At 36.4% G+C, this 24339-nt stretch overlaps 1 protein-coding gene across 3 annotated transcripts in view; it reads left to right on the forward strand.

Moving 5' to 3' along the window:
• Positions 1–24339, forward strand: part of SPATA6 (spermatogenesis associated 6) — a 123574-nt gene that overhangs the window by 42320 nt on the left and 56915 nt on the right. For all 3 annotated transcript variants that reach the window (XM_014845249.3, XM_044770748.2, XM_070509981.1), the window contains 4 exons: positions 1639–1719; positions 6272–6565; positions 12681–12768; positions 19176–19216. In XM_014845249.3, coding sequence (XP_014700735.3) covers positions 1639–1719; positions 6272–6565; positions 12681–12768; positions 19176–19216 — 504 coding nt within the window. The remainder of the gene's footprint in view (positions 1–1638; positions 1720–6271; positions 6566–12680; positions 12769–19175; positions 19217–24339) is intronic.

The following is a 24339-nucleotide window of genomic DNA, read 5'->3' on the forward strand; positions in this document are numbered from 1 at the left end:
CAAAATTTTTAATATTCCTCTGCTGAAAAGGTAGCCCGACTCCTTTGTCCTTGAGTGCGGGCTGTTTTTAGGGACTCGAATGAGTAGAATGTGAGATAAGTGATGGTGTTGGACTCTGACGCTGAGTCGTTAAGTGATTGTGGCTTCCTCCTTGCTTTATTTGGGATCACTTGGTTTGGGAGAAATAGCTGCCATGTCATGAGGACACTCAAGGAGTCCTGTGGAGAGGTTTGTATGATGAGAAGCGGAGTCCTCTTGCTAAAAGCTAGAAAAGAACTTTGGTCTCCAGCCAACAGCTGTGCAAATGAGCCCGGGCAGGAAGCAGATCCTCCAGCCCCAGTCAAGCCTTCAGATGGCTGAAGCCCAAACAACATCTTGACTGTAATCTTGTGAGAGATTTCGAGCCAAAACCAGCTGGTTTGGCCTCTGCCAGATTCCTGACTCACAGAAACTACGTGAGATAATAAGTGTTTACTTATGTCTGAAACTGCTAAGTAATATGCTGTGCAGCAGCAGCTAACTAACAACTAGGCATAGTGGACATCATTGACAAAAGATATGTTTGCTGAAAAACAATTGTTCAGTTAATTGTTAGGCAACTCAGATTTACCCTATCTGTAACACATGATGTTTGAAACTCTAAACTCTGAAGTAGATCAAAGGCTGGATTTGTAGAGGACAGATGTCTGACTTCTACTATGTTAGAGTGAAGCTGCAGTGGACGCAGACAATATCTTTTAATGTTTTGGTGAATGCATAATTTATGTGCTTCCAAATATTTTCTCATGTGCTTTGTGACTGTTCCTTTGAATTTTGTCCTTTGTCTCTACTTTTTTTTCTTTTCTTTTCTTTTGCTGAGGAAGATTCACCCTGAGCTAATATCCATGTCAATCTTCCTCTGTTTGTTAGTATGTGGGCTGCCAGCACGACATGGCCACTAACAGAGTGGCTTAGGTCCATGCCTGGGAACTGAACCTGGGCTGCCAAAGTGGAACGTGCTGAACTTAAGCACTAGGCCACCAGGGCTGGCCCTGTCTCCATTTATTTAAAAACAATGTTCCAGCTGATGATTGGAATGTTGTGAGAAATAGAAGCCAGGTTTGTTCATAGATCTGAATATAAGCTACATTTTGGAAAAAGATGTTGGAGGAATTGGTAGAGACTTCTCTCTCTTCTCTTTTTGAGAACTGCGTACCTAGCAGCTGTGATTTTTTTTTCTTAACGTGAGGAGATTGTCCAAAGAATTTCTTGATTATGTAGTTAAATATGTCTTAATTTGTAAAAGTAAAAAGAGCTGAAATCCATTAAATATTTTCATATACTTATGACTTTAATATTATATAATAGTTTTAAAATGTTAGAATAATTTGACAGGGAAATGCTTGAAAATGAAAAAAGTATATTGATTTTTCCGTAAAAGTAGTATGATCACTCGCAAATGAATCAGCAGCAGCAAGGAAAGTTTCTTGCTGGCATTCAGCATGACTGTGTTGTCTTTGTCGTTAATAAAAAGTTCAAACTAGCAAGTGAAGCAGCTGGACCTTGACGAGTGGTTTTACGTTAGGTTGTATTTTCATCACTAACAATTATCTTTCTTTAAATTGAAACGTCTAATAATGTCCTCTTTCTCCCCCTCAGGGAATTGCTCCAAAGCTGGAGTTTTCTACAACCTCAGTGATTACTGAATGTCTGATAAGTTCAAGGAAGTGCCGCACTCAGGTGAAATCATTTATTTAAAGTGTTTCCTGGTTTATTCATCTTTATGGGCGTTTGGCAACCATTATTCTTTTATTTTTTCTGCAGCTCTTTTCATTTTTTTCTGGTCAATTTTTAAAGTAAAACAATTATCATAGGTATCTAGCAGTTTGGTTACATCTTAACTGTAAGAGGGAAAAGTTTGATACACATGCTAGAAGGTGCCACGATGTTTGTTTGTTTGCTTGTTTGTTTAACATCATGGGCTTTTTTTTTCACTGCAGGGGAATCAGGCTGTCAGAAGAACGTTAGGATCAGGAAGCCCCACAGAGAACAAGAATGGGGGCTTCCTTACAGCAGTTACAGGTTACCATCAAAAGTTCAAAGGGTGGTTTTTTAGCAACTGTGACCACAGGTTCTCTGGCTGGGGTATTGGTGTTTAGTGAGTATAGTTTCTTGAGTGTCTCTAGTTCTTTAAGGGACTGTTGCTCACTTTGGTGGCTGTACTGGTGCTATCAGTCAAGGGAAGCTTGGATACTGCCGTCTAAGTACCTTCTGTATTTGTAAAAACTTCATTTAGTAAACTGAGATATCTAGGTCTGATATTTCCTTCTGGTCTAGCTTCTTACTGAGTCACTGAGATGGCCTTCCTCCCTTGTCCACAGGTTGTCTAATAATGTCTAGGCAACACTCACATGTGGTTGCATTATGACCAGGTAACAATGACCAGCCTGAGATGAAGAGCCAGTAATATTAAAGCCCAGTGGGCCCAACAGGGCAGGACTGTACCTTTGATGGAAAGAGTGGAATGTTCATTTACTTTTATCAGTTTTAGAGTAAATTTGTTGAGGATGATAACTGTGACTTAAGCTAAGAAAGGTAAAATATAGTTATAAAATTATCAAGGAGATCCTTTTTATTTGGTTTAGCAAGATACTTAGTAGGTCAGAGTTTGGCTGTAGTTATTTATGTTTTAAATGCAAGCTGAAACAGCTGGCAGAGATCTAGCACCCTATGCTTGCTGAATGCAGAGCTGTTACTGACTTGTTCTTGAGATGTGTACTGTACCCATTGGTAAATTGTTAGAAATGTTTTAATTGGGCTCAGACAAAATTTTTCTCGCTGCATTGGGGTATGCTTTTCTAGTGGGTGGATAGAAAAGTCTTTTTTGTCTGGAGTATAGCATACACACAGAAAGCACACACATTCAAAGCGTACAACTTAGTGGAAGAGGACCTTCTAAATGTGAAACTGTCACCCCCATTCGTAGTTTCATTGGACTTATGAACTAATGTTTTTTTCTATAAACTTTTGGGAAGACTGTCTTGTTTATTTCAAATTGCTATTTCAATGTTTTTCGTTCTTTCTTAAACAGAGATGTAAGAGAATGGGCTGTGGTGTCGGATGGTGTTTGAGAAAATATGCTTTAGAATCAGACAGATTTGTGTTCAAGTTCCTCATAAGACTGCTTTAAAGATTAAATTGGAGAATATGTGCCTGGCACATAACATATAATTAATGAATTTTGTGACTGTTACTAAGGTTATTTTTTTTAAATTAAGATAATTGGGGGAGATCAGAAGCCGGTATTTGCAATATAAGATAGAAAGCATCATCTGGTAGGCACAACAGAATATACACTTTTAGATTAAAATTCTGGCTGTTAATTGGTCTTATTTGAGAACATGATAAATCTTTTTTAAAAGGGGTTATTAGTTACAATTAAAACTTTAATGTCTATAAAACAACATTTTCAAGTTCAAATATAAGAATAAGACAAACTCTTTTGGTTTTTAAGAGAAGAGTGAGTAAAATAAACTTTATAAGATCATTTAGGTGTACAAGTACTTACCATGATCTTTATCCCTTTTGGCACATTATTTTCAAATTAGATGTTTTACCACCAGTTGAATGGACTGAAAAAATTAAGCATATTATTGTGATTTTTCTGGAATAAAACTAGTTTTCTACTTATTCTTTTAACCTACTGCAAATAATTTATTATTAAATAGCTAAATATTCATAGCTTTATTAATATATTTGTTAATCTGTTATATCAGGTAGCTTTTGCTGTGTAAACAGTGCACTAGCACACTAATTTAGTGGCTTAAAACAGTGTTTCTCACAGTTGTGTGAATGGGATGTGTGTTCTCTGGTCTGGTCTGGCTCGGCTGGGGCTGAGTGATCTAGTGTGGCTTCACTCCCATGTCTGGCAGTTGGCTGACTATTTGGTCTGGGAGGGACTTTACATTTCTGGTAGTTGGCTTGATTTCAGCTGGGGCAATAGCCACAAGACTCCCATCATCTAGTAGGTTAATTTCGGCTCATTCACGTGGTGGCAGGAAGGTTTTCGGAACTAGAAGACCCCAAGCACTTTTCAGGTCTCTCCTTGTGTCACATGTGCTATTGTCCTGTTGGTCAAAGGAAAGAACGATTTTATAAACTGCTGCTGTTATAATTATTTTTTATATATAATTTATATATATATAATTTTATATATAATTATTTATATAATAATTATTATTATTATTGTTATTAATTATATAAATTTTATAAACAGCTGCTGTTTTACGTTTTATGGGTTATTAATAGGATGCGTTAGGATTGAGTAGAGTTAGACAACATGTATCTGTAGTAGATACTCCACCGTTTATGACTTCCTCTGGTAGTATTCAGCATTCAAAAATTGTAATGAAGAAACAAGATGATGAGGTTAGTTACTTTAGGTTTGGTATAATCAGAGGTGGGTAAGAAGGAACTTTACTGAAATGGATGAAATTGCCAAAATGGATCATAATGGGTTCATCTGGGTCTGGCGGTAAGAGACACTAAAAATGTATGAAGGTCTCGGGGAAAGAGGTCCAGGGGCTGAGGAGGTGAGGACGGCAAGTAACAAGTTCAGTGAGAATAAAAGAAGTAGGTTGGGGAAGAGAAGTTTTGGGATTTTCAGAGGCTGAGATACAGTGGATCTGTAGAATGATGAAATCTAAGATGAAGTCGAAGAAGATAATTAGAGCTGAGAACTAGAAAATTTAAGTCCAAGGTCTTGGAAAGATTCATTGCTTGAACATTTTATTAAACCTCAAAGGGCCTTTCATGTGCTAACATTCCTGCTTCTGTGAGTCAGTGTGATGTCATAGAGATGGATGAAATGGGATAAGGCAGAAAAATTCTGAATCACTTGTTGAAGTTGTTGAACAAGGTGGGAGAAGGTTCAGGAGCACATCAAGAGTTGTAGAGGAAAGAAAGACGATGAAATAATCTGATGTCGCGGGTTTGTATGAAACTCATGGACTTATTTTTCCAATTGGAAAATATGTTTTCGGGGCTGGCCCCGTGGCTGAGTGGATAAGTTCGCTTCAGCGGCCCAGGGTTTCACCGGTTTGGATCCTGGGCATGGACGTGGCACCGCTCATCAGGCCATGCTGAGGCAGCGTCCCACATGCCACAACTAGAAGGACCCACAACTGAAATATACAACTATGTACTGGGGGGATTTGGGGAGAAAAAGTGGAAAAAAAAAAGATTGGCAACAGTTGTTAGCTCAGATACCAATCTTTAAAAGAAGAAAAGAAAAGAAAATATGTTTTCTTTCCTGTTTATTTATCTACTTTTGAAAAATATTTGACTCTTCTCCCTTCTATTTCACATCTATATTTTATTTACTTAGAATAGATACCCTTAGCAAGTATGGAAGGGAGATGAGAAATTAGAAAGGGGCTAGGATTAGTGGTTTTTTAAAGTGATTAAAGTTAGGAGGATATTTAAAGGAGGACATGTTATCCTAATAATGCAAAAGAATTTAGCCATATCACATTTGGTTTTTAAAATTTTAGACTGCTCACCAATTTTAGTAGAAGGTAGAGTATTAGTCATTAAAGTTTATAATGTCTTTTATATGTTTTTAGTTTTGTAAAAATATGGATCCAGAATTCAGATGGTATGGTTATCTGTCATTGAATTGTAAAGTCATAGTTTGGAAGAGATCTTACGATCCTAATCACCTTGTATAATCCAAATAATACATTTCATGAAAATATGTATAAAGTTGTTATTCAGATTTTCACATTGTACATATGAATATGATCATAGCGGTGTGAATTAAACTTATTTTAACAGTTTTCTCTGTACAAATTTCATAATAAACTAATTAGACATGTGTATTTATAATGTTACCAAACAAAATCTCTTAAATTTTATAGCCAATTGTTTGGATACTTAATTATAAATGATAAACTGTTTACATTAATTTTTTAGTAAACTGAAAAAATACGTTTTCTGACTTTGTTTCTTAGATTTTTCAAATGATTAAATATTGGGCTTTCATTTTCATAAAATACTTGTTAGACTTAAGGAGGAAGTTTGTTTGATACAGTATACTTTAAAAATTACTAGACAGAGTTATCTAGGAGAATGTGGATGTGACCTCCCCCAGGATCTGCACAGGTAGGAAAGACTGATTTAGTTGACTTTGATAGATGATGTGTGCCTTAAATTACTTTTTCAGGTTTTTTTCTCCTTGTAGTTTATGTATGTATATCTTCTATCCAAGTTAATTTTTATTTTTTCTGTCTAGGATAAATTTATTTACCATCCGGCTCCAGTTGAAAAATCACACGGCAGACTGCCAAGCAGAACATCTAGATCACAAAAGAAAAAGTCCAAGTCACCTGAGAGAAATAAGTATTGCGTAAATGCAAAAAACTACGAACAGCCTACAATTTCTTCAAAATCACACTCTCCATCTCCCTACACAAAAAGACGCATGTGTGAGCTATCTGAAGACACCAGGCGGCGGCTAGCCCATTTAAATCTGGGACCCTATGAATTCAAAAAAGAAACAGATAAACCTCCATTTGTGATTAGACATGTATGTGTTCTCTTAAACATTTCCATCTGAAATTGATCTAATCTGTTCTTCCGCTAAAAGATTATTCTGAAACTTCTTTCAGCTTCTAGTTTATATTAATAATTTTCTTCCCTGAACAGTCTGTTAGCCTAGCAATCTAAAATGGAAAATTAACTTAGAATAAAAGAATATTCTTTTGTCAGTCTTTAAACCTGACAGAAATCAAGGTCTATTATGAATGCCGTGTTAAATCCTCTGAGTGCCCGTTTCCTTCCTTCCTTAAACAGTGGGCAGTGTAATAACTCTACAAATTGAAATTAGGTGTAATTGACATTTGTACTAAAATGGCAGAAATAGAGTTTTAAAAGTGAACTAAGTTTTCCTTAGAAAAGAAAGAAATCCCCCCCCCCACCCACCATCCAGCCTTTTAAAAAATTATAATGAAAAGTAAGTTTCCTTTGAAATTATGTCCCTTGGGTAAACCTTACATGATGGATCTTTGAAACCAATCGTTATTTCATGAGGATGGGAAGGCCTTTGAAAGTGGAGAGAGTTAACGTAAGGATAGTGTAGTTCTAATCTTTCCACATGGAAGCCTGCTTTTGATGTGGTTTAACTTTACAGCTTGTGTTCATGTGATAGTTGAATAGACTTTGGCTAATTTTAAGGGTCTATAATCAGAATATTTAATAAATGATTTTCCCAGAATCTTCATGGTTTATTGAATTTTTGTAAAGAATTTTTACCTTAAAAGCATTTCCTTAAGAAAAGCTTGCAAATTAATGGAAATTACTAATGAATATACATAATAGTAATAAACTTTAAGATTTAAGTGCCTGTAGAAACAAAACAACTTTTTGGAATATCTATAAAACTATTTCTAACTTTACTGTCTCTAATTCTTTTTTTCCAAATTCTAAAATGTAAATACAAATGTAAACATGTAAATATGCTCCTTTGATGGCCCAATAGCTTTTTGAACATAGACCAACTGAAAATTCATATTTTCTTTGTGACATCCGTTAAAAAAAATTTAGATGTTCCTTAAGCAACATTTCATTCCATCTTTATATTTTGACTATGAATCATTTATTCTCCCCTTTTTTTTTTTTGAGAAAGATTGGCCCTGAGCTAACATCTATCATCAATCCTCCTCTTTTTGCTGAGGAAGATTAGCCCTGAGCTAACATCTGTGCCCATCTTCCTCTATTTTATATGTGGGACGCCTACCACAGCATAGCTTGATAAGTGGTGTGTAGGTCCGTTCGGGGGATCGTAACTGGTGAACCTCAGACCGCCGAAGCAGAGTGCAGGAACTTAACCACTATGCCACCAGGCTGGCCCGAATCCTTTGTTCTTTATCCTAAAGTAATAGACTTTTTTTTATTGTAAAAAGAAAATTTATAACGTAATGGTACTTTTAAATGATAATAGTTTATTGAGATTACTGTGATGACATTTTTCTTATTTCTATAGAGTTTGTTTATAGGTTTTGGTTACATTTTTTGAACAATATCCAGATAATGTTTACTTGCTTGTTTGATGGCAGTTTCAGAATGCCTTGAATTTTATGTCTGCCCACAATTGCAAATTAAATTGAAAAGAAAGGACATAGTAAATTCGAATCTGAATGAATAGTAGCATTTTATTTAAAATGCCTGTGTACAATGATAACCAGGAATATTTTGGGCGTTAGCCACATAAAAATTGTTTGGGGAAATAAGTACTCTTAAAATGTTTATTTCTATTATTCTCTTTCACACCAGTGTTCAAAATAGAATAATTCTAATACTGCTTGGTATAAACCTTGACATTTTTATTTAAATGATTTCCCTGTCAGCTTTCCAGTGAACAGAAAGAAATGCTTACTCTAAACCTCTAGTTAGAAAATTGTTTACCTTATTTTACAGGAAACTAGATTTTTCCAGTTTTATTTGTAAACATAGAGATGTCTGTTTTTCCCCATAGCCGTTCGTGATTTTAAAAACACATAAGTAACCAAAAAAATTTTAATTTAATACATGCATACGCAAAAAGTTAACACTTTTAGGGAAGACATACCAGTTTTACATAGATTGGATAAAGAGTAATCTTAAAGAATAAGGAGCAGTTTCATGAAATCAACTAGCATGTTCCCAAACAAAACTGGCACAACCATCCTAGAGGAGTTAACCAGCATTCTTTTTTCATTCATGCGGAATAGGATCTTTTTTTTTCTATTGTGGTAAAATATGCATAATGTAAAATTTACCATTTCAGCCATTTTAAAGTGTATAATTCAGTGGCATTAAGTACATTCGTATTGTTGTGCGGCTGTCACCACTATCTAGTTCCAGAGCTGTTCTTGTCGTCCTGCGTGGAAACCCTGTCCTCTTTAAGCATCTGCTTCCCATGCCTCCCTTTCCCTAGACCCTGGCAGCCACTAACATGCTTTCTCTCTCTATGGATTTTCCTATTTTGCCGTTTCATATAAATGGAATCCTACAATATTTGGCCTTTTGTGTCTGGCTTTTTTCATTTAGCACAATGTTTTTGAGTTTCATCCATGTCATAGCATGTATCAGTACTTGATTCTTTTTATGGCTGAATAATCCATTGTATGAATTTATACCACATTTTGTTTATCTATGCATCTGTTGATGGAATTTGTGTTATTTATACCTCTTGGTTATGTGACTGGTACTTCTGTGACATTTGTATACAAGTTTTTGTTTAAATACTGTTTTAATTCCTCATTGCTTGAATATTTAGGAGTGGAGTTGCTGGGCCATATGGTTGAGGAATTGTCGACCTGTTTTCCACAGTGATTGCCCCATTTTACATTCACACCAGCAATGTATGAGGTTTCTAATTTATGTACGTTCTCACTAACAGTTATTATTTTCTGTTTTGTTTTCTTTTTACTATAGCTGTCCTGGGGGTATGGAGTGGTATCTCATTATGGTTTTGATTTCATTTCCCTGATGACTAATGATGTTGAGCATCTTTTCCTATGCTTGTTGGCCATTTGTGTATCTTCTTTGGAGAAATGTCTATTCAAGTTTTTGCCCATTTTTAATTGGGTTGTGTGTCTTTTCCTTGTTCAGTTGTAAGTTTTCTTTACATATTTTGGGTTCTAGATCTTTATCAGGTATGATTTGCAAATATTTTTTTCTCATTCTGTGGCTTGTCGTTTCACTCTCCCTTTTTTAAATTTTAATTTAAAAAATTGTAAAATATACACAATATAAAATTTACCATTTTAATTAGTTTTTTGTGTACAGTTCAGTGGCATTAAGTACATTCACATTGTTGTGTAATCATGACCACCATCTATCTCCAGAACATTTTCATCTTGCTAAACTAAAACCCTGTACCCACTAAACAATAACTTCCCATTCTTCTTTCCCTTCAGCCCCTGGCACCTACAATTTTGCTTTCTGTCTCTGTGGATTTGACTACTTTGGGTACTTCATCTAAGTAGAAGTATACAATATTTGTTCATTTGTGACTGGCTTATTTCACTTAGCATAATGTCATCAAGGTTCATCTACGTTATAGCATGTGTCAGAATTTCCTTCATTTTTACAGCTGAATAATATTCTTTTTTTGTTTTTTCTTTTTTATTGCAGTAAACATTGAATTATAACATTATGTAATTTTCAGGTATACATTGTAATATATTTCAAATTCTGTATAGATTACATCATGTTCTCACCCAAAGACTAATTACAGTCCATACCATACACATGTGCCTAATCACCCCTTTCACCCTTCTCCTTACCCCCTTCCCCTCGGGGAACCACCAGTCCAGTCTCTGTCTCTATGTGTTTGTTTGTTGTTGTTGTTACCTTGTACTTAGGAATGAGATCATACAGTGTTTGACTTTCTCCCTCTGACTTATCTCACTTAGCATAATACCCTCAAGGTCCATCCATGTTGTCACAAATGGCCAGATTTCATCATTTCTTATGGCTGAGTAGTAGACCATTGTGTATATATCCCACATCTTCTTTATCCATTCGTCCCTTAATGGGCACCTGGGTTGCTTGCAAGTCTTGGCTATCATGAATAATGCTGTGATGAACATAGGGTTGCATGTATTCTACGCATTTGTGTTTTCAAGTTCTTCGGATAAATACCCAGCAGTGGGATAACTGGATCATATGGTAGATCTATCCTTACTTTTCTGAGGAAACTCCATACTGTTTTCCATAGTGGCTGCACCAGTTTGTAGTCCCACCAGTAGTGTATGAGGGTTCCCTTCTCTCCACATCCTCTCCAACACTTGTTTCCTGACTTGTTAATTATAGCCATTCTGACCGGAGTGAGGTGATATCTCATTGTAGTTTTGATTTGCATTTCCCCGATAGTTAATGATGTTGAACATCTTTTCATGTGCCTGTTGGCCATTCATATATTTTCTTTGGAGAAATCTCTCTTCAGACCTTTTGCCCATTTTGTAATTAGGTTGTTGGTTTTTTTGTTGTTGAGGTGTATGAGTTCTTTGTATATTTTGGATATTAACCCATTATCTGATATATGGTTAGCAAATGTCCTCTCCCAGTTATTAGGTTGTCTTTTCATTTTGTTGATGGTTTCCTTTGCTGTGCAGAAGCTTTTTAGTTTGATGTAGTCCCAATTGTTTATTTTTTCTATTGTTCCCCTTGCCCAGTCAGACATGGTATTTGAAAAAATGCTGCTAAGACTGATGTCAAACAGTGTACTGCCTAGGTTTTCTTCTAGAAATTTCCTGGTGTCAGGTCTTACATTCAGAATTTCCTTCCTTTTTACAGCTGAATAATATTCTTTTATAGATATATACTGCATTTTGTTTGTCTGTGCATCTGTTGATGGACACTTGTTGCTTCTACTTTTTGGCTGTTGTGAATAATACTGCTGTGAACATGGTGTAAAAATATCTGAAGTGGAATTGCTGGATCATATGATAATCCTATTTTGAATTTTTTGAGGAACGACCATACTATTTTCCATAATACCTATACCATTTTGCATTCCCACCACCAGAGCACAGGGCTTTCAGTTTCTCCACATCCTGGCCAACACATATTATTTTCTTCTTTTTGTTAATAGCCATCCTAATGGGTATGAAGTAGCATCTCACTATGATTTTGATTTGCATTTCCCTAATGATTAGTGATGTTGAACATTTTTTCATGTGCTTATTGGTCATTTGTATATCTTTTGGAGAAATATCTATTTAAGTTCTTTGCCCATTTTTAGATTTTTTTTGAGTTGTAGAAGTTTATTTATTGTAGATATCGATGCCTTATCAGATAATGATTTGCAAATATTTTCTTCTATTCCATGGGTTCCCTTTCACTCTCTTTGATATTGTCCTTTTAGGCATGACGTCTTTAATTTTGAACACAATTGTCTTTTTACACAGATTTATATCACTCTGACTTTTTAATTTTTGGTTAGAAAATGTGGTTGACTGTTATTGTCTATCAGCTCTAAAGCTCTCAGTGTGCTGGGCTCTGAACACAGGCAAGTGAAGACTGTTTGAATTCAAAATTATGCGCTAAGGAGATAAGTAGCAAATGGCTAAACTTGGCTTTTGAATGTGGCAAAGTAAGATTTCTCTTTTTCTTTTTTAAAGATTGGCACTGGAGCTGACATCTGTTGCCAGTCTTTTTTTTATTATTCTTCTTCTTCCCATCAAAGCCCCGCAGTACATAGTTGTGTGTTCTAGTTGTGGGTCCTTCTGGTTGTGCTCAGCATGGCCTGAGGAGTGGTGCCACCCACGTCCGCGTCCAGGATCAGTACTGGTGAAATCCTGGGCCACCGAAGCGGAGCGCGCGAACTTAACCACTTGGCCACCGGGCTGGCCAGATTTCTCTCTCTCTTTTTTTTAACTTTGTAATGGAAAGCAAACTAAGCAATGGAGTAATGGACATTTCAAGTGTAAATCTGTTCATTTAAAGTAGACTCAAATATATAATTAAAAATTTCTGGATTTTTATTTCTATTTTATTTAAAAATGAATGGCAAAATTCTCAACTAAGCTCTGGTTTTGGAATGTGCCATATTGGCACTATCATGGTAACCTGATGATATATACTTGATTTTCTGGTGCTGTGAGACTGAAAGAACGTTTAAGCTTTTTTCTACATTGAAATCCTCCTTCTTCTAGGTTGATCCCCCAAGTCCCAGGGCTGATGGTTTATTTGGACCTTCTGGCAGAGACTGTGAAAGAGATGGATGGTCCAGGATGCACAGTGGTAAGCTGCAAGTCCTCTCTCTTCATTGCTTTAGTTGCCATGGCTACCATCAGGCCTTTAACTTGGCATAGATTAACGAAAACAGAATGAGCTCTCACCAGAACCTGACTGTGTCGGCACCTGTATCTTGGACTTCCCACCTCCAAAACTGTGAGAAATAAATGTCTGTAGTTTGTCACCTAGTCCATGGTACTTTGTAATGGCAGCCTGAGAAGACTAATACAGATATTATCTTATGTGATATAGTTAGTAAAAGCAGGAAATTAACAATGATATAATAATATTAACTAATCTATAAAGCTGAATGAGATTTTGCCACTTGTTTTAACAATATCTTTATAGCAGAAGAAATCCCACATCATGCATAGCCTTCAGTTGCCATGTCTCTTTAGTTTTCTTTAATATTGGTCAGTTCCTTAGTCTGTCTTTGTGTTTAATGACATTGATAATTTTGAAGAGTTATTTTGTAAAATGTCCAGTTATATTGTAGAATGTCCCTCAATTTGAGTTTGTTTGATTTTCCCTCATGATTAGCTTTAGATTATTCGTTTTTCCCCAGAATACAACAGAGGAGATGTGTTACTCTCAGGTACATCATGTCAGGAGGTACGTGATGTTGCTTTGTTACTGGTGATGTTAATTTGCTCACTTGATTAAGATGGTGTCTGCTAGGTTTCTTCATCACAGAGGTGCTAATTCTTCCCTTTGTAATTCTGGGGAGATACTTTCAGACTATGTAATATCCTGTTACTCGTCAACTTTGACCCTTTTAGCATACATTGATGATTCTTGCCTGAAACAGTTTATTGCCATGATGTTTGCTAAATAGTGATTTTTTTAAATTCCATTATTCTTTATACGATTATTACTTGCCTTTCTACTATACAGAGTTTTTCCTTCTCATTTCTCTAATTTTAATGCCCCTGTTCTTTTGACTATATTTTTTTCCTGCCTGGCAGTTGAGCAGTTATGTTTTGTTACTGCTCAAAATTGGGGTTCTCCTACCCAATGCACATAAAAAAAGCCAATTATTATGGCATCAGCTTTGGAGAAAAAAACCAGCTTTGTTGCTAGATCAATCTGCAGGGAGACAGGAGGCATATGTTCTCAGATCTCTCTCCCCAATTCGGGATTTGGGGTGAAATTTAAAAGATTAGGGAGAAGAGTCTGGCACATGGAAACCCTGGCAGGGTGGGTTTTGGTTGGTGGGCATTCATAGTAAGATTTTAACCATTTATGGTAAGGTGAGGAAGGGATTTTAACACCGGATCTTCCTGGGTGATGGACTCCCTTGCCTCTGATGAGAGTCCAACTTTCAACTTCTGGTCATGTCCTGGTCCTTTAGTTCCGTGGGAAGGAGAATCTTTGGTTCCACGGTCATTTCAGGTCAAGGTTTCCTCTTCTGTGCGTTCTCTGGCTATGTGACTTGGCAGATTTTCTGAGAAACAACTCTTAATCACTCTGTTGATAAGAGATGGTGTCAATTTGAACTGGCTCTGGTGGGCCTATGGTTACATTTTGGGGTCTCATCAGCTACTTAAATACCTATGGAAATTTATGGTAGAGTCTCTTCAGTAGAGTGAATTTTCACTTGTGACTATCTTTAATGGAAATTCTCCTTGAACATTTTCTTGCAAATTATCATTTCATTTTTACGTAAGATTGTAATCTTCTATGAGCTTCCACTAATCCCTCTGTTTGAAGGTTATTGTTTGTAAAGTAAAATAAATTGGAAATAACATTCCAAATCCTAATAGGTCATATCTTGAGTAGAATGCAACAAATGGTAATATTCTGATATTTTCTGAATACAATAGTATGTAGTCATCATGTATATACTTATTAGCAAAATATTTGTTTCAGCTTTTATTTGAATGTATGCCTCCTTGTCTCTTGGAGCAGCAGGCAGCTGAATAGTTTTTGTTTTAGGAACTTCTTTTTTAGTTTCTTTATTTCTCTAATCTTAAACATTTTTCATAGCTTGAGGTATAATTTATATAGCGTGAAATTCACCCGTTTTAAGTATAATTAAATGCTTTTAATAAATTTGCACAGTTGTGAAATCACGACAATCCACTTTTAGAATGTTTCCATCGTCCCAAAGAGTTTCCTTATACGCGTTTGCAGTAAATCTGCATTCCCACCCTGATCCCCTGGATGGTTCCCACTTTTTAGCTATTATGAATAATGCTACTATGAACGTTTGCATTGAAGTCTTTGCAGGTATGTATGTTTTCATTTCTCTTGCATAGATACCTAGGAATGGAATTGCTGATTCATTTGGTAAATTTATTTAACTTTTTATGAAATTGCCAACTGTGTTACAATGTGGCTGCACCATTTGACATTCCTGCCAGCGGTGTATGAGGTTTCCAGTTTCCCTTCATCCTTGACATCACTTGTTATTGCCATTTTTTATTGTAACCATTCTAGTGGGTATGGAGTCCCAGTTCATTGTGGTTTTAATTTGCATTTGATTAATGGCATTGAGTGTTTTTTCACATGCTGATTAGCCATTTGTGTATCCTTTTTGAAGATCATCACTCTTCTAGTCACTGACTGGTAAGCAGGGAACTTGCTGTGTGCTAAACTTCAGAGAAGAAGAAAAGTGAGGGGAAAAGTGTGAGACTCTTGCTACCAAAACTTTGACTGCCATAGAAATAAGAAAGATAAAAATATTAGAGGTTGGACTAAACGGTTTCAGGTGAATATATCATAAGTGAACAAGAGATAGGAAACACTCTGTTATGTGCCTTTCCTTTTTAGAAGGTTGGATCCCCTGAAAGATATTAAACCCTGGTTTTGTTTTATAAAGCTGGACATCCTAGCTTTGCTTCTAGTTGTAGGGACTGACATATATCAGACGCATTGGCTGCACGCTCCATGAAGATTCGCAGGAGAGTAGGGGCCCACCTTAGAATGTTATGTGGGCATTGGGGTACCAGTAGAGTAAGTGCTGATAAAGAACTTTAAGGGAAGATGCTCTTTGAAGGTTCAAATAGATACACACATTCAGCATCATGGAAGTTTTGCAATAGTAGTAGCACTAACTACCGGAATGGGCTTCAATTCCTTGAAGTTGTGAAAAGGAAAGATGAATACCCTTAACAATAGGGTGCTATGAAGGTTGCCAAGATAGGGATTGACTCATAGGGAACATGTACTGGCTATAATTGTCAGAATGGGGCTCAAGAACTACTTTGACAGAAAGAATGAGTTGATACAGAAGTGCTGAGGTTTAGGTGAAAGCTTCTTAAGTCCTTGCTTAAAGTCAGGATTGGTCCTTTAGGACTGAGTCATATCTGACCATGTTGGGTGAGGGTCAGCTATGGAGAGAGGAAGGATGCAGAGGCTCTAAGTTATCAGACTACTCCCAGTGTGAATGGTGACTGTAGTACAAAGTGGGTCTTAATTTCTATACTAGATGGTTGCTAAGGAAATGTTTTGATGACTGATTGCCTCATTTTGTTTTTGACCAGTACTGTTTCTCACTACTTGGTATTTGATTAATCGGATTATATATCACATCCATTTGGTTAACAAATCCAAATGTGATGTCGTTTTTGAAACTAAAGACACTTTTATTCTCCTGTGTGCTTTTGTTCTTGGGATAAGGAAATCTTCTACTATCCTTATATTAGTGGAAGTAGCACTGAACTAATCGAAGACTTCAGCTCCATTACTTGTTAGCTGTATAGAAAGTCAACCTCCTGAAATGTAACGTAGAAATAATAACCAGTCTTAGGTGTTATATTAGTCTTCTCAGGCTGCCATCACAAAATAACGTAGAATGGGGGCTTAAACAACAGGTGTTTTTTTTCTCACAGTTCTGGAGGCTGGTAAGTACAAGATCAAGGTGCTAGCAAGGTAGGTTTCCTTCTGAGATCTGTTTTCTTTGCTTATAGGCAGCTGTCATCTCACTGTATGCTCACATGACCTCTTCCTTGTGTGTGCATTGAGAAAGAGATTGTGAGAGAACACGTGTGAGCACGTGCATGTGTATGAGTGCAAACTCTGCGTCTCTTATTATAAGGGCACTCTTTCCATCATGAGGGCCCCACCCTCCTGACCTCATCTAACCCTAGTTACCACCCAAAGGTCCCATTTCCAAGTACCATCACTTTGAGGGTTAGGTCTTCAACATATGAATTTTAGGGGGACACAAACATGCAGTCCATATTTCATGAGGTCATTGGAGAATCAAATAATAGCTAAAATTTATCAAGTGTACATTTTCTGCTAACTGCTATTCTAAGTACTTATATTTCATTGGTTAATCACTCACGGTAACCTCAAGAATTTTAGATACTATTATTTACCACCATTTTACAGGTGACAAAACATGAGGTTTAAAGAAGCAAGTTGTTTAAGATCACACACACACACACACATGCACGCATGCACACGCACGTACTCTCTGAATTAGCTCTTTCTTTTTCTTCATGCTTTTAAGTGTGACCCATTCATTAAGGCCCAGGTCAACTTTCCCTTTCTTTAGGAAGTTTCTCCTGATTGCCTTCAACCTTGAGAGATTGATCTCTGATATGACTTTTTAATAGTGTTAATTGTCTGTACCATTCTCTTTTAGCCTGTTCTTTTATGCTGCTGTTAGTCAACTTTGTATAACTTAACCGAAATAAATTATAAGCATTTCACAACCATGGGCCATGACTTTTATCTCCTTTGTCTCCTGCATTTACAATATAGTTAGTGCCTAATTGTTGGTAAGAGTGATTAAATGTGAACACTGGGAAGCTTAATTTGTAAAAATGAAAGAAAATTATAAATCTATCAGAATTAGGGTAAGTTTATAAATGGTTTGTGGAAAGCAGAAGATATACTAGTGTTTTAATATATTGATACTTTTAATATTATATTAGCTGTCAGAAAGAATATATACCATGTCCAGAAATTATTACCTTACTTTTCAAAGTTAGCAAGTTTGGAAAATTCAGCTCAGTATGTTCTTAGAATTCTTTTATTTCTTCTGCTACTTGTGGCCATGCTGTACAGTAGACTTGACAGAGGAGGAGTTGAGCTGGGGTTTATTTTCATTTTGAATTTTAAAAAGCACTCGAAGTAAGTTAAATCTTACTTAATTAAATGGTGAAGTTGGCCTTGTGTGAAAGATGTTAATGTTTCAGCTATTCTCTATAATGATTCAGGACACTTGGAAAACAAACGACATCTGTGCCGTAAAACAAAGATAATTAATTGACTGAATATAGGCTATCCTAGGTCTCTATCCATATAGCCATGTTTTTTTTCCTGGACAAAATGGTTTGGGAAGGTAAAATACAGAATATTGGAATGCTTTTGATCAGAATGTGTGAGTAAGGAAGTAGAATTGCAAATGGTTCTATCAATGTAACAGAGATTATAATACTTAAAAGTTGATTCTTGAAAGTTGACCCCTTTAAGTAATGAGTAAAACTCAAAATCTGCATCTACCATGTAGTGGTCCTTATCTTAGGGACCTTATCTTAGGGAGAGATTTAGAATAGTTTTATAACCCACTATGTCATAGATGCTGTGCTAGGGACTTTCATAAGTTGTATAATTTAATCATAACTATGACTCTCTGAGGTAAAGTGAGCATTGTCTTCATACTTTTATGAGGAATGAAACACAGATTAATTATATAACTTGACCAAATTAATATATCTGGAAAGTAGTGGAATCAGAAATTGAACCTAGGCTTGTTTGACTTAGAATTCAGTAGTAATGATGTTGATGATGGTGTTGGTAATAATAGTTAACATTTATTTTGTTGCCTTACGTGTAATATCTAATGTAACCTTTCAAACAATATTATGAAAGAGGTACACCAGAAAGTTGAGGAATCTGAGACTTAGAAAGGTTAGGTAATGTGCCCAAGGGGTCATACGTGAAATACTGGAGCCTGGACTGTCGTACAGATCTATTCATCAACAAGGTCTGTACACTATAGTATACTACCACCATCTAAAGCTCATCCTGTTTCCATTATACTCGCTTGATTCTAGCATCGACTTCAAGAATAGTAGGAATACATGTAGTTTGACAATATCAAATCTATATATTGAAATTACATTTCATCATAAACTAATTTATCAACTAAAATTATCCATTTCATTTAGACAAATTAGTTTATCAATTAAAAATTAATCTGGTCTATATTCAGATATGTCCTACTCTAATGAAAGTAGTGCTTGTGAAATCAGTTACTGAAGGCCTGATACAGATTTTAACTTGTCATCTTTGCTTATGTAACATTGTTGACGGATTTTAAGATATTTCTGAAAACTGCTGTATGAATTATAATCATAGAAACAGAGTGACAGTAGCAGAAATCAAAGATGTAACCAAATTTTCTTCTTTTGGTATGAAATATGTTGGGTTTAATTCTTTTTTACATCCTTTTTCAGATCACTCTCATCTTGGCTGCTACCGACCCAAGGATTATAAGGTATGTAGAATAAATTACAGAAGGATAATTGTCCTGGCTTTCAGAAAAGAGCATAAGTATGTTTCTTATATGTATAATCAGAGATTCTCACATTCATTTAGTCAAGAAAATGCACAGACAATAATTGTCATATTATGCTATGTTATTATTTTGGCTATGTTGTCAAGTGGTAGAATAGACTTCCTTGAATATCTTCCTACAACTATTTTATGGCTTTTGATTGTTCATCTGGATTAATTATTTATTGAGTGTGTTAGTCTATGTATATATGTGTGTATGTAAGAGAGAGAGACAAATAGAGAAATTGCTTGTTACTTTTAGTAATACCTCACACAGTAGTATTTCTAAATTTTAGTCATTCATAGAGCATCCTCATAATTTATGCAATATTTTCATTCAACTTACGCTATTTTCTTTAAATTCACCATCTTTTTATTTATCTCACCAGTGTAATTGAAAAATCAATATCACATGCTTTAAATGGATGATAGCCTTAAAAAATATGGTGAAAACAAAACAATGTTACTAAATTCTGGCTAGGTAACTGTTGTTTTCCAAAGGCTCTGAGTCATGTTCTCTATTTCTTAAAATGAGAGAAGCAACGATAGATGTAAGAGACATACCGATAGCTAACTGAGGATTTCTGAATGAAAGAGAATTGAAAAGAAAATACATTTTTTCCTTTGTGATTCAGTGTTGTACAGTGTGTATCCATGTGCCATGCAAAATCCTCTTGTGTATCATCTAAAATCATTTTGGGTAACGTATTAAATTATCTGCCATAGCAGTTCCTCTTCTACATTTTGAGAAGCAGTGCCTCAGACTTTGTATTTTCTGTCCCTAAGTGAAAGCTTCTTAATAAGAAGTGTTTTATATTTGGGAAAACAAAACAAAGAGCACAACTTTCCTTATAATACGTTTGTTTCTTTACTTGAAAACAGTCTATTTCGTGCTTACTGGCACTGAATAGCATAGTGCTGTGCCTTGCTTTGAGTGTGATAAACGAAATATGGAACAGTTAAGTAACGAGTCAAGGCACCATGTGACTAAGGCTCAAATCTCCCGTAGTGTCAGAATCAACCAGGTGGAACTTCATAAAAATTCATTCCAGGTCTGCTAAATTGAAATACTTGAGAACAGGGACTGGAAATTTTTATTTTTAACAACTTTCGAGGTGATTCTTATGCAGCTGTCTTGCCGTCTATGGGAGGATTGGCATTTGAGAACCATTAGTATAGACTATGAATATAGCGCTTACAAGGACAGAACTGTTCCTTGTATAGTGTTTGTGTAGAGTTGTGCTTGTGTTTAAGGCTGTCCCTGGAGGAGTATGGGCCTGGCATACTTCACCTGGTACTGACTCACCTGTTATGTGGAATTTACTCAAACACACATGCACCGATACTTGCACACTGATGTGTGTAATATATATGCTCTTGCACAGACACGCATGCATGCACACACACCTGCATACCTGCGCACACATACACACATCAAAAACATAATGTTCAGTGTCTTGCATGGGGCCAAGGGAAGCCACCTTAGTTGTCCTACCTAAGGAACAAGCCTGTCTTTGTACATTTCCTTCAAGTCATACGTCACAATTTATAATGATGTATTTATTTTCGTCTTTGTTGAAAGTCTTCCTGTTTTACTAACCTGTAAGTCCCAGGATGGCAAGGATCTTATTGATCTTGCTTGTTGGTAATTGCTAGTACCTAGCAGATTGTCTGATACATAGTGTGGATTCCTAAAATATGTGTATTGTATGAGTGGATTATTATGAGAAAGCAAGTAAACCAAAAATATAAAAGTACAGAATGAAGAGAAAGGGATAAAGTTTATAAGACGCTAATTTTTATCCAAAGGTAACAATAATCCAGCTCTACGTTGGCTGGCCCATTTAAAGACAGGTGTGTGTATTTGGAACGCTCTCTTCTAAATGAATTGTTTTAAAGGACTGCACTTCTGTCTATCTTTAAATTCCCCTCACCCTCACCTCTGGATTCTTCACTTTTAGGGTTAGAGTAGAAATTGGTTATTCCTACTACCCTTGTAAGGCAATAGATGGTAAATGAGCTTACAGGATTATTTTTGTATTGAGGAGATAGATTTTCATAGAAATACATATGCAGCATTGAACACTGCTGTATTTTCTATGGAAAGAAAAAAGGATTGTTTCCTTATAGGCATATAGTAGCTGGTTAATAAATATTCCAGTGGTGGAACTCTATAGGATTTCTGCAAGGAAAGAGTTATGAAGCTAGGAATGCTTGCAAAAAATTTTCTAGAAATGTGGGACTTTGCCTGAGTTCTTTTGAGAAATATATTTTGCGTAGGCAAGAGAAGAGAGAGGAGTGTCTTCAGAAGGAAAGCAATATGAAAAAGTCTTGGAGTTTGGAATAAGTACAATGTCCTGGGAGAAAAGAGAAACTACTGGTCTGGCTTGAGTGGATGATATATATTGAGGAATAATGGCTACTTAACATCCTTACTTTCTATTTTTTCTACTTCTCTATACCTATTTTATCTGCTGCTTCTCTCTTTAAGATTTCTAGTTGCTTGATCATTATTTGTTCTTTTGACCAAACTCAACTCTCTTCACCCTGGATGCATTATAATCAGCTGTTCTATAATTACTTATGTTCTTCTAGTCTCATTTCTTTTCTGTTTTTGTTTTTTTTTTTTTTTTTGAGGAAGATTAGTGCTGAGCTAACTACTGCCATTCCTCCTCTTTTTGCTGAGGAACACTGGCCCTGAGCTAACATCCCTGCCCATCTTCCTCTATTTTATATGTGGGATGCCTGCCACAGCATGGCTTGCCAAGCGGTGCCATGTCTGCACCCAGGATCCGAACCTGCAAACCCCAGGCCGCTGAAGTGGAACGTGCGTACTTAACCACTGCGCCACTGGGCTGGCACCTCTTTTCTGTTCTACCATTACTCCATCCAGAATCCTTGGCTTCTTCTCTCCCATATGTGTAGTTCCATATGTCTTGTGTATAATAGGCATTCATTTAATACATTGTTCTCAGTGAGGATCATACCATTCTCATGGTGGCAGTTGAGACGTTTACAGGGATGTTTTGTTATTACAGTCATTTAGGGGAAGTGCTCTTGGCATTTAATGAGCAGGGATGCTGGCTGTTCTACAGAGGGTGGGACCGTTCTGAACAGTGAGGACTTCTCCTGTCCCACATGGCTTTCAGCTGCCTCACCGACCATTGTGGAGGTGAAAAGCATGTTCATAATTATTAGAACCAGCCTAACTCTACATAAAACACAGCATTTTTTGGTGTTTTAAGATACCGCGTATATTAAAGGAGTAGGGGTATAGTACAGAGATTATGCTTTGTGGTGTTAAAAATATACGGTGTAACATTACACCATGATGAAGCCTGTGACTGCTCTTTTATTGTCCTGATTTTGTTGTACGGAATGGTTATGATCTTACATTTTTAAACTCCAAACTTATTTGTAGAAGTTTTATATAGGTGAGTGCAAGCTCACTTACTTGTAAGCTCACAGATACTTCGTGAGCTCACAAAGGCTTATTTGTGCAAGCGAGTGCAAGCATCCATTATGTTTTCTAGAGTAGTTGTATTTGAGCATTTTCATATTGAAGTACATTTTATAAGTCATGTTCCTTTTATTTCTCTGTATACTACAGTTGGAATAATACATTGATTTTTATTTCAAAAATATGTAAATATGTAGATTACATTTTCAATACATTTTATTTCATGATATAGAAGAGGGCAATACAAAATACTTGTTTTTAAAATGAAGCCTGTCTTAATCAGCTTGGGCTACCGTAACAAATACGATAGGCTGCATGGCTTAAACCATGGGAATTTGTTTTCTCAGTTCTGGAGGCTGGGAAGTCCAAGATCAGGGTGACACCTTATCCGGTTCAGGTGAGAACTCTTTTCCTGGCTTACAGACAGCTGCCTTCTCACTCCATCCTCACGTGGCAGAGAGAGATTGAGTGAGCTCTGTGGCATCTTTTTGTATAAGAACACTAATCCCATCAGATTAGGGGCTCACCCATATAATCATTTAACCTTAATTCCTTACTCCGAATATTGTTAGGTTGGAGGTTAGGGGTTCAACGTAGGAATTTTGAGGGTATCCAATTCAGTACATAGCAGAGGCTTGGGGACTAAGGGTTGAAAAATCCCTGATGCCGTGTGTAATCAGGATGCGAGTTAGTGCACGGATACGTAGATACGATAGAGTGCTTCTGGAAAGGAGCATGGAGCCCATTTTACCTGGCCTGTACAAACGTGCCCTTTCTGGCTTTCATTTGACCTGCGATGCAGCTTCATCGTTTTGTTCTCTTGTTAATTCTCTTACACAGTCCAGTTTGGACTAAGAAGTATCTTCTTGTTTTCTCTATATGATTTCACATTCTACCTGTTGAGGAAAATGTGGATCAACTGTTGGATGGAATTGTTCTGAGTTGTCTTCAATTCTACTTCAATCTTCCTATTAATCTTCACTTTTTTCCCTTCTAGTTTACCTTCTAAATAAGGTTAACACCTTCTCTGGCACTTCTGATTTCTTTATTGACTCTATCTCTTTTGGCCACAAACATAATAAAATCAACTTTTATTTGTATAATGGATTCCTATTTTAAAGCTTTTTTATATTGATTATATCACTGAATTATCTGCAGCCTTATAAATTGAACAGGAATTTTTATTCTCATCTAAATGACAGAAAACAGTTTCTGCAAAGCTCTCTGAAAAAGAACATACCGGGGCCGGCCTGGGGGCGCAGTAGTTAAGTTCGCATGTTTCACTTCTCAGAGGCCTGGGGTTCGCCGGTTTGGATCCCAGGTGCGGACATGGCACCGCTTGGCAAAAGCCATGCTGTGGTAGGCGTCCCACATATAAAGTAGAGGAAGATAGGCACAGATGTTAGCTCAGGGCCAGTCTTCCTCAGCAAAAAGAGGAGGATTCGCAGCAGATGTTAGCTCAGGGCTAATCTTCGTCAAAAAAAAAAAAAAGAAAAACGAAAAGAACATACCCCTCAGTCTGCTGCCCTCTATCTTTATCATCCTCTCTTTCTCCTTCCTTTTGCTGCTAGACACTCAAATGGACATTGCTTCCACTTCTTTAT

This window comes from Equus asinus, chromosome 5 (genome assembly GCF_041296235.1).
Source record: "Equus asinus isolate D_3611 breed Donkey chromosome 5, EquAss-T2T_v2, whole genome shotgun sequence".
Classification (NCBI taxonomy): domain Eukaryota; kingdom Metazoa; phylum Chordata; class Mammalia; order Perissodactyla; family Equidae; genus Equus; species Equus asinus.